The sequence below is a fragment of the Octopus sinensis genome, unplaced genomic scaffold (genome assembly GCF_006345805.1).
Source record: "Octopus sinensis unplaced genomic scaffold, ASM634580v1 Contig17593, whole genome shotgun sequence".
Lineage (NCBI taxonomy): Eukaryota > Metazoa > Mollusca > Cephalopoda > Octopoda > Octopodidae > Octopus > Octopus sinensis.
The window spans coordinates 25001-39874 of record NW_021835159.1 but is presented as its reverse complement, the minus strand read 5'-3'; the positions used below and the strand labels follow the sequence as shown (position 1 = coordinate 39874).

Sequence of the window (14874 nt, the reverse complement as noted above, 5' to 3'; positions counted from 1 at the left end):
ACCACGACTTGTACCCGTCTCCCCCTCCAATAAGGGGCGGCGGACACCTTTTCTTTCTCATGCTCCAGGGCACCACCACGGCCCCGGGACAGTTCCTTTTGATATGGCCAGCTCCATGCACAGGTGACACTCGGGGGGAGGGCGTTCCTCGAGTAATACCGGGTACCTGTACCCGGCCATTTTTAGGAAGTCTGGGAATATCATATCTCCCACGGCCACCGGGGTCCACAGGGTCAAAGTTGCCTTTGATCCCTCCTAGTCGACCGCGGGAGTAATCTCTACACTCAATAGCCTGGGCCCGCTATCCCCCAGGCCTCGCCGGATGGTCTCCTCGATCCATCTCGCCTCCGTGCTAGTACAAAACATAAAACCTACAAGCAACAAATCCTACTGGACTCAAGAAGCAAAAAGTCTTACCTTACAGTAGAGTGTCTTTTAATTTTCGCCAGCTGCAAACCAACGTGGCGAGTTCAACAGGCGAGTGAAGAACAACTAACGACCGGAACCGGAAGCAAGCTACTTACCAAACTGTCATTCATTAATAAATCTATCACCATTGAACACCATTTCTGATATACAGAGGGCGACGTATGAAAAAGTTGCTGAAAGAAGTCGTGTTCAGCTCGTGATTCTTTATAATTATCTATATTTGATATTTCATGGAATTTTATTTTACGCGAATACTTTCATCTTATTATCTGTAGTGACATTTCATTGATCCACGTGGAAATACAATAAGGAATCAAGTATATATTCATCTCTATCTAGGGTCTGTAATGCTAAAATATATAACAATATCTAGCATATTAAGTCATCCATACTATATCATAAAACTCTTATAATAGCAATTTATGGCTAACGTTTTTATTTTATTATTTCAGAATGTCTCAGCGGTAGATTTGGTCGCAATTGCACAAAGTCCTGTCATTGTTCCGAAACATGTAACCACATAAATGGACTATGTCCAGGAGTGTGTGATGCAGGATACACCGGGTACAACTGCCAAGAAGGTTATTTCCAACACCTTTTATTCCAACATTTTAAAATTCTCTACATTTCATTTAGTTTCTTAGCGTAAATCAACTTTCTTATTTATCATCAAAAACTACTTCAATGTTAACTCATGAGTTATGCTTTAAGATACGGTAATAAAAAAGCGTGTCTTTGATATCTTACATATATTTGTAGAAGAGAGCTCCTACAGCCATAACTTTTATTGTGTGGAGCTAATAATATCTAATCTATTGTGTTTTGTATTAATATTTTCAGAATGTGAAGTTGGTAGATTTGGTAGGAATTGTAGAGGGACATGTCATTGTATCGACGAGGAAAGCTGCGACAGAATAACTGGAAAATGCTCAGATGGATGTTCTGCTGGATATACAGGCGACTTTTGTCAACAAAGTATGATATAAAACTAAAACATATTTTATAACATTATGGTTTAATCTCTGCATCTGATTCTTACTCTAACTGATTCTTACTCTTACTCTAACCTGAGGAGAACTATACAGGTTTATTACCAATATATTTGCCAAACTAACATTCATTAAATACTTTCGTGAATCCATATTGAGATATGTGGGTTGCATGCGATTTTATGTATGTTGTATGGATGTATGTGGATGTATTTATACATATACCTATACATGTATTTATCTATATACATATACATATATATATATATATATATATAATATATATATATATATATATATATATATATATATATTTGTTGTGAAATCGTGTGTTGAATAGATATTGTTGTATTTAGGAATGGTCATATTGCCAGTTTAGCCAATAAAAACACACGCACTATATATCTTCATTTGCGCATGCTTATATCTCTATGTGCGTTTATGTTTATTTGTGTGTATGTGGGGGGATGCCTGTAATATTTGTATCTTCTGTTTATATATGTTTTTGTTTATTCTTATTTTGTTCATGTGTTTACATCCACTTATTATTATAATAAGTGGATGTAAACACATGAACAAATAAGATAAACAACAAAAACAAAATACAAATTACATGAACATATAAAACAGAAGATACAAATATTACAGGCATCCCCCCACATACACACACTAAATAAACATAAACGCACATAGAGATATAAGCATGCGCAAATGAAGACATACAATAGAAATACAAAATGGCTGACGGTTAGTAAGGAGAGACACAAATAAGAAAGAAGAAAACAAAGGACCTTTGATGCGGTCACAGGAGTGTGACGAAAGAATTCTGTCCGAAATAAGATTAAGATTAATGTAAAAAATAAATAACACTGAAGCAAAATTGGCTCAAAACTGGCAATATGACCATTCCTAAATACAACAATATATATATATATATATATATATATATATATATATATATATTATAATATATATGTATATATATATATAATATGTGTATGTATATATATATATACATATATATATTTAGGCATATATACATATATGTATATTTGTATATATATATATACCTATTTATATACATGTATATACCATATATATGTGTGTGTGTATGTATATAATATGTATATACATACATATCTATGTATACAGATATATATGTAGCTCCACACACATGTTATATACATATATATATATTGTGTGTGTTGTGTGTGTGTTTGTTGTGTGTGTGTGTGTGTGTGTGCGTGTGTGTGGTTATACGTAAATACAGGCGTTGGACAAATAATGAAACACCTTGAAATTTTTAACAAATTATCTTAATATATGGTAGGACGGCCGTTTGCAATATTATATCTTTATTCTATGAGGTATGGACTCGTACAAAGTTAAAATTGTTTCCAAAGAAAATTTCTTCCATTCATCTGGTAAAAAAGTCTACATCATTTGTAGTTGGTGTCGATATGGTGGAGGATATCGGCTCTTTATGCGTTTTGATAAAATGCACAATAAATGCTCAATAATATTGAGATCTGGGGTGTGGTGACCCGATGACTTTTTCAACATCACTAGAATGTTTTTCCTGCCATTCTGTAACAACTTTAGTTGTACCTGCCATTCTGTAACACTTTAGTTGTGTGAATTGGTGCTTTATCATTCTGAAAGATTCCGTTTCTCTCAGGAAACAGTTCCACAACCATAGGACGACTTTGATTAGATAAAATGATTAGATAAATAGCCTTCACTATTAATTCTGCCAGGAAGGGAAACAATTGGGCCGGAGAATTTCAGAGATGCATCCCCACCCCAGATCATCACAGATCCCACTCCATATTTAACAGTTCAGTTGGAAGAAGGCAGTCTGGGTCAAATGCTTCCTGCTTCTTTTTGCTCTCTCCACTCGTATACTCGACCGCTTGTCGGAAATTAGGAAAAGGATGCTCTGGGCACCAATTCTCTAGGTTTTCACGCCACTCTAAATGCATTGCGACGATTTTCTTGAAAGTAGTGGTTTTCTGAAAGTAGTGGTAGCCCTCCCGTGAAATGCGGTTTTGTGTAGTTCCGGCAAACAGTTTTTTTGTGGAAACAGGGTTCTCAGGTGGTCCTTAAGCTCTGCAGAATTTGGGGAACTGTACTTTTATATACAGGCATACATACATATATACCCATACACACATAAAGACACACACATACATAGGTGCAGGTGTGGCTGTGTGGTAACAAACTTCGTTCCAAAACACATGGTCCTAGGTTCAGTCCCACTGTGGTGACTTGGCATCTGTCTTCTATAGCCTCAGACCAACCAAAGCCTTGCCAGTGGATTATGTAGACAGAAACTGAAAGAAATCAATCAAATATATATGTATGTATACATGTATGTATATGTGCACATTCATATCTATTATATCAAAGTCAATGTCTATATGTGTTCGTGTATTTCTTATACATTCGAAAACTGCTGCTGCACCGATCATAATGTAATTTGGAACACAAAATCCAAACCTAGGGAGAAGGGTAATGCTGTAATTTCATGGACCAAAATACTGTATGGGTCCTTATAATATTTGAAACTTAGATTCAATGCATAAGGGCGGGTATAATGCAATATGTTTGGTTTGAATTTCAGATGGTTTAAAGGGGGGCAGAACACCTGCGAAAATTCATAAATTTTCGATGATGAGGAAATTTCAACCATGGGTAATTGACACATATCAATAAGTATTCTGAAAGTTTCCTCTTCACATGAGGATTCTAAGACACCCTAATGGGGGCCTTAACTCCTAAATCTTAGTCATTTCTTTTATGATCCAAAACTAAGTCAAAAGTACTGAATGGATCTTTACGAAATTTGGAAATTATGTTCTATGCATAAGGGCTATAACCCCAATGACAATTCATGTATTTTTGCTGTTGATGAAATTTTAACCATAGATATTAGACACAAATGAAGTAATATTTATAAAATTTATCTTCTTACAAGTTAGAAAGACCCATCCATGGGGATTTAACACCCACAATTTTGTCATTTTATCTAAGCAAAGACGAATGTCGTTGTACTCTTGGAAGCTGTAGGGTTACCCGAGCATAAAAGATGAGCGTTATTTGTAATTCAATGGTACAACAGTGTAAGAGTTTGCTTTGACATACACTTAGATTGTGATTTCTGCAATGTGCTGCATAAATTGTCAAGTAAGCGAAAGGCATCTTTGTTTCCACTGATTCAGTTGCAAAGTATTGAGTAAAGTTATTTGATTGCAGACCTCCTTTCAGTCTTTTTATTATCACTGGGACACAAATAGTCCCCAAATGGTAATATTGATTTCAAGGCCCTCTAAGATGAGTGACTGGTTATTCAAAGCCATTTATAGATTCTAAATTTATTCTGTCCAGTTACGTATCACTATAGTGGTCATTTGCAAACTCCAACTTTCATTTCTCCTTAGCACTCACGTCACACAGTTGTTAATGTTTATTTCAGTTGGGTCACGCTCTTCCAGTTGCGATAGATTCGTAATGCATCTTAGGGCTGTGCCTGTCACCTGGATTGTGAGGAATCCTTCATTAGGAGTGGTAACGACTAGGGTACTGTAGCTGACTGCTCATTGTGATCATTCGTCTTTCGGTTTCCTGTAGCTTTGCTCTCTTTTACAAACCCAGTGAACATTTATTTCCAATTTCAAAGAAATTCAAACAATAGATATAAGACACAAGTTAAAAAGATTCTCAACAATGCAACTTCTCTGCTTGACATCAAGACACCCACCCCCAACAGGGGCCTTAACTCTCACATTTTAGAGCTCCATGAAGTTCATTTTTCAGGAGCAAAATCCAATAAGACTGGAATTTTAGAATATGCGCATAAAAATCAGTAATATGGGATACATGTGGCAGGAATACAATTTTTTTAGGGTGTGTAAAGAGGCAAATAACCCTCATCTGCATTTCGAAACATAAATATTCCAGTTCATTACAGAAATTATAAGAGAAAAGACAGATTCTTCAATTGAATGCAACACGGGCAACGGCGAGTATCACTGGTAGTCAAGTATATATTCATCTCTATCTGGTGTTTTAACGCTAAAGGAAATTACAATATCTTGGATACTGAGTCATCTATAAGATACCATAAAACTCTTATAATAGCAATTCATACCCAACGTTTTTATTTTATTATTTCAGAATGTCTCAGCGGTAGATTTGGTCGCAATTGCACAAGTCCTGTCATTGTTCCGAAACATGTAACCACATAAATGGACTATGTCCAGGAGTGTGTGATGCAGGATACACCGGGTACAACTGCCAAGAGGTTATTTCCAACACCTTTTATTCCAACATTTTAAAATTCTCTACATTTGATTTAGTGTTTCTTAGCGTAAATCACCTTTATTATTTGTTATCAAAGACTACTTCAATGTTAACTCATGAGTTATGCTTTAAGATAAGGTAATAAAAAAGCGTGTCTTTGATATCTCACATATATTTGTAGAAGAGAACTCTTACAGCCATAACTTTTATTGTGTGGGTCTAATAATATCTAATCTGTTGTATTTTATATTAATATTTTCAGAATGTGAAGTTGGTAGATTTGGTAGCAATTGTAGAAGAACATGTCATTGTATCGACGACGAAAACTGCGACAGAATAACTGGAAAATGCTCAGATGGATGTTCTGCTGGATATACAGGCGACTTTTGTCAACAAAGTATGATATAAAACTATAACATATTTCATAAAGATATGTTTAAATCTCTGCATCTGATTCTTACTTTATCTTTCCTTTTATCGGGGACGATTCAGGTTTATAACCAATATACTTTCCAAACTTAGTTTCATTAAATACTTCGTGAATTCATATTGAGATATGTGGGTTTCATGCGTTTCTACGTATGCTTTACATATGTATGTATATCTGTATATGTATTTATAAATATATATATATATATATATATATATACATGTTTTTATGTATATATATACATGTATTTATGCATATATATATAACATATATATACATATATATAATAAATATATATATATGTACATATATATATGTATTTGTATTTATATACATATATACACATGTATATATATATATATACATAAATGTGTGTATATATATATATGTGTGTGTGTGTGTGTGTGCGTGTGTGTGTGAGTGTGTGTTTGTATGTATACATAAATACAGAGGTTGGACAAAATAATGGAAACACCTTGAAATTGTAAACAAATTATCGCAATATCAGCCAGGCCTTTGGTAGTAATTACAGCTTCAATTCTACTGGTATGGACTCCTACAAAGTTGAATTTTTTCGAAAGGAAATTTTCTCCATTCCTCAGCTAAAAAGTCTCCATTGCGTGCAGTGTGATGCTGTTATGGTGGAGGATATCGACTCTTTATATGTTGTATACAATGAACAATAAAACTAAATATATTGAGATCTGGAGGCTGTGGTGAATCGATGAACTGTTTAAACTTCACAAGAATGTTTGTCCTGCCATTCTGTAACAACTTTAGCTGTTTGAATTGGTGCTTTATCATCCTGAAAGATTGCGTTTCTCCCAGGAAACAGTTCCGCAACCATAGGATGAATTTGATGAGATAAGATGCTTAAATTTGCCTTCACTATTAATTCTGCCATGAAGGGAAACAATTGGGCCGGAGAATTTCAGAGATGCATCCCCAACCCAGATCATCACAGATCCTCCTCCATATTTAACAGTTGGAAGAAGACAGTCTGGGTCAAATGCTTCCTGATTCTTTTTGCTCTCCCCACTAGTATACTCGACTGCTCGTCGGAAATTAAGTAAAGGAGGCTCTAGGCACCAATTCTCTAGGTTTTTACGCCACTCTAAACGCATTGCGACGTTTCTCTTGAAAGTAGTGGTTTTCTGATTGTAGCTTTCCCTGAAATCCGTTTTTGTGCAGTTCCGGCGAACAGTTTTTTGTGGAAACAGAGTTCTCAAGGTGGTCCTTAAGCTCTGCAGGAATTTGGGGAACTGTACTTTTGTGATCCATTCTAACAATTCACGGAAGAGTCCCTATCTGAAAATTTTGGTTCTCCTCTAGAGTTTTATTTCGAAGAGGAGGTTTTTCCCGCTTTGTCAAAGGCTGCATTATTTTCCAGGACAGTACTTCTTGATAAACCAAATATTTCGGCTGTTTTCGTTACGCTAGCACCTCTCATATGAGCACCAACAATTTGACCTCTTTGAAAGTCCAATAGATCTGATATTTTAATGAATTTCAATTACCTTTTTCTAATGGTAACTGAAAAGAAACAGCAATTTTAGCAAAATATATTATGCGAGAAAAATAATAAATCAGAATATATATATAAAAATAAATTTTGATGGTTTTTATAGATATTTCAAAATTTTGATACTATGATGCTTGGCGTTTGCATTATTTTGTCCAACCTCTGTATATGTACATCATAGATATAAGGTAGATGAGAAGACTTGAAGAAGACATACAGAAATCGATTGAACTAACGGGTAGGCTGTAATATCCATGTTAAAAACGTCATTTCAATGAGACTAGGTTCATCATCATCATCACCATTTGACATCCGTTCTGTATGTTGGTAGCCGTTGTGCGGTTCTAGGTGTCCCAACGAGCGCAGAGGGCTGCGCCAAGCTATTGTGTCTGTTTTAGCAGGGTTTCTACAGCAGGATGCTCTTATTAACATGAAACACTTTACCGTGTGTACTGAGCGCTTTTGTCGTTGCACCAGCACTAGTGATGTCACCAAGTTTTCCAAGGCAAGAACCTTCAGCAAAATGGGGTACGGTATTGAGGCATATAAAAGTATGGTAGAGAGACAGGAATAGGTATCTTGCTGAAGATGTGATTACATGGCTTCATCCGCTGGTGAGAGAGAGAGAGAGATAGAAAGAGAGAGAGGGAGAGAGAGAGGGAGATATATATATAGAGAGAGATAGAGTGATGTTGAGAGCGTACCTTCAAGATACAAGGCGCGATTTAGTTTACTGCGCTTTTGTGTGTCAACAGTTTCAGAGATGTTTAAAGAAGTCGCTTGTCTGCTCGTGATTCTCTATAATTATTTATATTGGATATTTTATCGAATTTTATTTTACCCGAATACTTTCATCTTATTATCTAGTGTGTTATTTCATTGATCAACGTGGAAATACAATGAGGAATCAAGTATATATTCATCTCTATCTAGTGTCTGTAATCCTAAAAGAAAAAACAATATCTGACATACTGAAACATTTATAATATAACATAAAACTCTTATAATAGCAATTCATATCCAACAATTTTTCTATGATTTCAGAATGTCTCAGCGGTAGATTTGGTCGCAATTGCACAAAGATTCATCATTGTTACGCAAGATGTAACCACATACATGGATTATTTCCAGGAGTGTGTGAAGCAGGATACACCGGGTACAACTGCCAAGAAGGTTATTTCCAATACTTTTTATTCCAGCATATTAAAATTCTCTACATTTGATTTAGTGTTTCTTAGCGTAAATCAACTTTATTATTTATCATCAAAGACTACTTCAACGTTAACTCATGAGTTATGCTTTAAGATAAGATAATAAAAAGGCGTGTCTTTGATATCTCACATATATTTGTAGAAGAGAGCTCTTACAGCCATAACTTTTATTGTGTGGAGCTAATAATATCTAATCTATTGTGTTTTGTATTAATATTTTCAGAATGTGAAGTTGGTAGATTTGGTAGAAATTGTAGAGGGACATGTCATTGTATCGACGACGAAAACTGCGACAGAATAACTGGAAAATGCTCAGATGGATGTTCTGCTGGATATACAGGCGACTTTTGTCAACAAAGTATGATATGAAACTATGATACATTTCATAAAATTATGTTTAAATCTCTGCATCAGATTCTTACTTTATCTTTCCTTTCATTTAATTAACGTGGTAATTGGGACGGGGACTATACAGGTTTACAACCAATATATTTTCCAAACTTAGATTCATTAAATACTTCGTAAATTCATAATGAGATATATGGGTGTCATGCGTTTTCATGCTTGTTGTATACATGTATGGATATATGTATATGTATTTATACATATACATATACATGTATTTATTTATATATATATATATATATACATACATACATACATACATACATACATACATACATTCATATATATATATATATATATATATATATATATATGAATATAAGATCGTTAATTTACAATAAAATAACGATTTTTTTAAGTGGTCAGCATGGAAAAAAGAACCTTCAAAGTAATAATTATTGAAATTAAAATTAGGGTATCTATGAGATACCACCATGCTGAAAATAGCAGCCATGATCTGACTCTAAAAACACCTTAATTGTCCATATATCAACACTGACAGAAAACAAATAGACAAGATGAAACTACTAATTTTTTAGCTTTTCATCTTGTCTATTTGTTTTATCTCCATTAAGGTGGTTTTAAAGTCAGATTATGGCTGCTATTTTCAGCATGGTGTTATCTCGTAGATACCCTAATTTATAATTTTGATATATGATTTGATTTTGATTTTTCCAGTTTCAGCTAATGAGCTGGCCATGCTGGGGCACCGCCATATATATATATATATATGTATATATATATATGTGTGTGTGTGTGTGTGTGTATAAATATTACGTATATATATATGTATATGTATGTACATACATATATACATATACATATATTCCTTTTCAACCTTATACATATATATATATATATATATATATATATATATATATATATATGTATATATATACATGTATATATAAATGAAAGAGAGGTAATTTCCACTCTTCTCCTCTGGAAGCCATCTACTCGCAATACCAGAGGGCACACACTCTCCTACCCTGATGTAATCTCCAGAGATACTGGCATCTAGCAACAGGACCTCCGTAATGCCATGATGGACCGTGAAGTCTGGCGTAGCATGGTAAATTCCATTGTCTCGACCACGGTCGAACAATGATGATGATGATGATATATATATGTGTGTATATATATAAATATAGTATGTATATACACACATATCTATGTAATACAGACATATATATAGCCCCCACACACATGTATATATATATATATGTATGTGTGTGTGTGTGTGTGTGTGTGTGTGTCTGTGTGTGTATACATAAATACAGGCGTTGGACAAAATAATGGTAATACCTTGAAATTCTAAACAAATTATCTTAATATGGAGTAGGACCACCGTCGGCAATAATTACACCTTCAATACTACGAGGTATGGACTCGTACAAAGTTTCAATTCATTCCAAAGAAAATATTCTCAATTCGTCTGCTAAAACCGTCTCTATTCCCTAACATCTTCAGCTGTGTGAATTGGTGCATTATCATCCTGAAAGAATCCGTTTCTTTCAGGAAACAGTTCCGCAACCATAGGATTAATTTGATTAGATAAATTGCTTAATTAGCTTTCCCCATTAATTCTGCCATGAAGATCATCACAGATCCTTCTCCATATATATATATATATATATATATATATATATATAATTGAAAGAATGGAGTCGAACGACGATTTAACAAAATTCCTTTACTCTCGACACATGTTTCGAAGGCTGCATATTCTTAATTCCGAAGGAATAAAGGGTGCATTATGTCGCCATCTCATCAGGAAAGACAAGGAACTTATGTCAGCATCATGACGAACAAATCCTTTAGATGACTGCCCACATGATGTCCACAGTAATAACGAGTGTTTCTTTAAAATATACCGTTATAAGCAATGGCGTCAAAATTGGTTGGATGGAGAATGTTCTAAACCAATAATTGCTTCTCAGGATAAGAAAACTAATAACAATAGAAATAGTGAGAATATTGATTCCAGCTCTAACAATGTCGGCACCCCTGTAGATAAGAAAATTAATTTACGGACCAGTGGAAGAAATAGACAACCAACCCCAAATTTCCAGCACAGGAATTTTTCCCTTTACTGTCAACAGTAACAATATGACCAATTCTAAATCCACAAAAAACTATATCTGGTTTGTTATACCTTTCGGGAAGCAAATCAAATCAAATCTTCCCTTACAGTTCCGTGAAGCCATAGCTAAGAACTTTCCCAGGGATTCTAGGTATTACTCTATTATTAATTCGCATAGGGTGAGATTGCATTCTCTAACACTAGAAATCTTTCACAAATTATCGCCTCCCATAATAATAAGCTGCTAAACAAAGATTCTTCACCCGGGAGTTACAACTCTATTCTAACCAATTCCAACCAAACATACAATAATAATGATAGAAATAGTATTGATAATAGCAACATTCGTAACAGCGTTAGTATTAATAATAATATTAGTGGGATTTATAACAGTGGTAGTGTTGATGGTAACAACGACAGCATTTCTATTGTCAGGGATATTGCCGGTGATAGTACAACTAATAATAATAACAATAATAGAAATAGTGTAGTGATCAATGATAGCAGTAATATTAACAGCAATCAGAACAATAGAAACTCCGTTTTAATCTCGGAGGAAAACCCTAACAGATTAAAGTTCTTGTCCAGCAATTCCAAAATTAAAAACTCCATTTACCAGTGTAAGATTTCTTCCAGTACCGGTGTCTTCTTCGATATTGGCGCGACAACTTCTCGATTGTCCAAGAGAATTTCCAATCATTATTCAACTTTCCGAAATAAGAAAAAACAACATAGTATAGGACTAAGTAAATTAGTTTGGCGTCTTAAGGACAGCAATATAACTTTCAAACTGGACTGGTCCATATTATCTGTATCCTTTCCTTTTGATAAGGGCAGGAAATTCTGTGGCATTTGTAATTCCGAACTCTTCTTTATCCTTTTCTCCAAATTCCTCTTGGTAAACACAATTATAGAAAAATCCTATAAGTGCAAACATTGGCAGAGACATACTTTCCACTCATATGAATGATGATTAATATAGATAAACTCTTTGATTTAATAATTTAGTCTCACTTCTACAACACCACCATAGACAAAATTTTTTTCTACTACGGTACATGAAGAATTACTACTAAATTTGTTGGGATATGTTTTCCTCTTTCTCTCTGCATCTCCCCACCTCTCTCTCTCTCTCTCTATCATACCCACAATCGAACACACAGACACAAATTTGTCACCTCACTACTAAATGTTTCTGACATTTATCCCCCTACACACACGGTCACGCACACACACACACACAGACACGAATCCAGTTATATACATACACACACACAAGCACTTAAACTCATTAAAAATAGCATACACCCACGCATCCCCATACAATACAGCTTGCACTCTATCACCTCCCTAGAACTTTCTCCTTCCAACCAAATTTGAACTCTTGAACTTTTTAGAACATTCTCCATCCAACCAATTTTGACGTCATTGCTTATAACGGTATATTTTAAAGAAACACTCGTTATTACTGTGGACATCATGTGGGCAGTCATCTAAAAGTTTTTGTTCGTCATGATGCTGACATAAGTTCCTTGTCTTTCCTGATGAGATGGCGGCATAATGCACCCTTTATTCCTTCGGAATTAAGAATATGCAGCCTTCGAAACATGTGTCGAGAGTAAAGGAATTTTGTTAAATCGTCGTTCGACTTCATTCTTTCATTTATTCATAGTTAAAAAAAACACACAAATTTCCACACGAGATCACGGGATTTCTGCATTTGCATGTAGCTTCAACCGTGTTTTCTGACGTGAATTGCTACCCAGGTATCGGTTAACCGAATTATCCATACTAAGATAATTCATTCACCTCCTATATATATATATATATATATATATATATATAATATATAATATATATATATAATATATATATATATATATGTATATACATATACTTATGTGTGTGTGTGGTATATATATGCATCCGACTGCCTTCTTTCAGTTTCCGCCGACCAAATCTGCTAACAAGGCTTTGGTCAGCCCGACGCTATAGTAAAAGACAGACGCCCAATGTACAACGCAGTGGGATTAAACCCGGATCTATATGGTTGGGAAGCAAGCTTCTTTATTTCATATAATTTGCCACAAGGGCAGTACACAGATAGAAGCTTGTGGGCTGGACATAGACAGGATGAGATGAAATGGAACGAAATAATGCGGATGGGAGGGATGTTGGCGCCCACCGACCGATAAACCCTCGAATACAAAGTTTCTTTACAACAATATAAAATTTTCTTACAATTCTCTTTTTCAGGTCCCCCAAGCTAAGTGACTTGCCGACTGCAGACAACTCTGCATCGATAAGTCGGGGCCTGCAAAGAGGAAAGCAAATTCTTTCACAGCGACCTTTGACAAAATTTATTCAGTAACTGCCTCCTCAGCCACCTGCGGATGCTATATCGGACTACTTGAGTAGACCGAGTACACACGTTCTCGGTCACCCAAGCCGTCCAAAAATTTACTCACCGTCCCTCCCTCGTGTTAAAGGAGGACAAACACCTCCTCTTCACAGGAAGGGACTTCACACTGCTCCGTCAGTGGCACACTTCCCACTGACGGAGCCCTATCCGCAGGTGGCTCCGTCGGCGGCCCAGGAACATCCGCAGACCGTCCTCTGCTCCTCTTTTTTCTCTTTCTTTTTGAGGTTGCGGGTGTAGGGGGCTGCGTCGACAGACGCGGAGGGTCGCAACCCTCCGCCGCTTGAACATTCTTTGGTGAGCAACCATTGTTGCTCACCTTTCTTTTTCCTTTCGTGGAGGCAACTTCCACCACGACTTGTACCGTCTCCCCCTCCAATAAGGGGGCGGCGGACACCTTTTCTTTCTCATGCTCCAGGGCACCACCACGGCCCCCGGGACAGTTCCTTTTGATATGGCCAGGCTCCATGCACAGGTGACACTCGGGGGGAGGGCGTTCCTCGAGTAATACCGGGTACCTGTACCCGGCCATTTTTAGGAAGTCTGGGAATATCATATCTCCCACGGCCACCGGGGTCCACAGGGTCAAAGTTGCCTTTGACCCCTCCTAGTCGACCGCGGGAGTAATCTCTACACTCAATAGCCTGGGCCCGCTATCCCCCAGGCCTCGCCGGATGGTCTCCTCGATCCATCTCGCCTCCGTGCTAGTACAAAACATAAAACCTACAAGCAACAAATACTACTGGACTCAAGAAGCAAAAAGTCTTACCTTACAGTAGAGTGTCCTTTAAATTTCGCCAGCTGCAAACCAACGTGGCGACTTCAACAGGCGAGTGAAGAACAACTAACGACCGGAACCGGAAGCAAGCTACTTACCAAACTGTCATTCATTATTAAATCTATCACCATTGAACACCATTTCTGATATACAGAGGGCGACGTATGAAAAAGTTGCTGAAAGAAGTCGTGTTCAGCTCGTGATTCTTTATAATTATCTATATTTGATAATTCATGGAATTTTATTTTACGCGAATCCTTTCATCTTATTATCTGTAGTGACATTTCATTGATCCACGTGGAAATA

The 14874-nt window shown here is 36.0% G+C and overlaps 1 protein-coding gene across 1 annotated transcript in view; it reads left to right on the top strand.

Moving 5' to 3' along the window:
• Nucleotides 1-862: 862 nt before the first annotated feature.
• The window catches only part of LOC115231149 (multiple epidermal growth factor-like domains protein 11), a gene marked incomplete at its 5' end in the record, with an annotated part of 26086 nt that continues 12074 nt past the window's right edge, over nucleotides 863-14874 (top strand). The window contains 5 exons of the mRNA XM_029801230.2: nucleotides 863-1010; nucleotides 1270-1404; nucleotides 5983-6117; nucleotides 8717-8845; nucleotides 9107-9241. Coding sequence (XP_029657090.2) covers nucleotides 863-1010; nucleotides 1270-1404; nucleotides 5983-6117; nucleotides 8717-8845; nucleotides 9107-9241 — 682 coding nt within the window. The remainder of the gene's footprint in view (nucleotides 1011-1269; nucleotides 1405-5982; nucleotides 6118-8716; nucleotides 8846-9106; nucleotides 9242-14874) is intronic.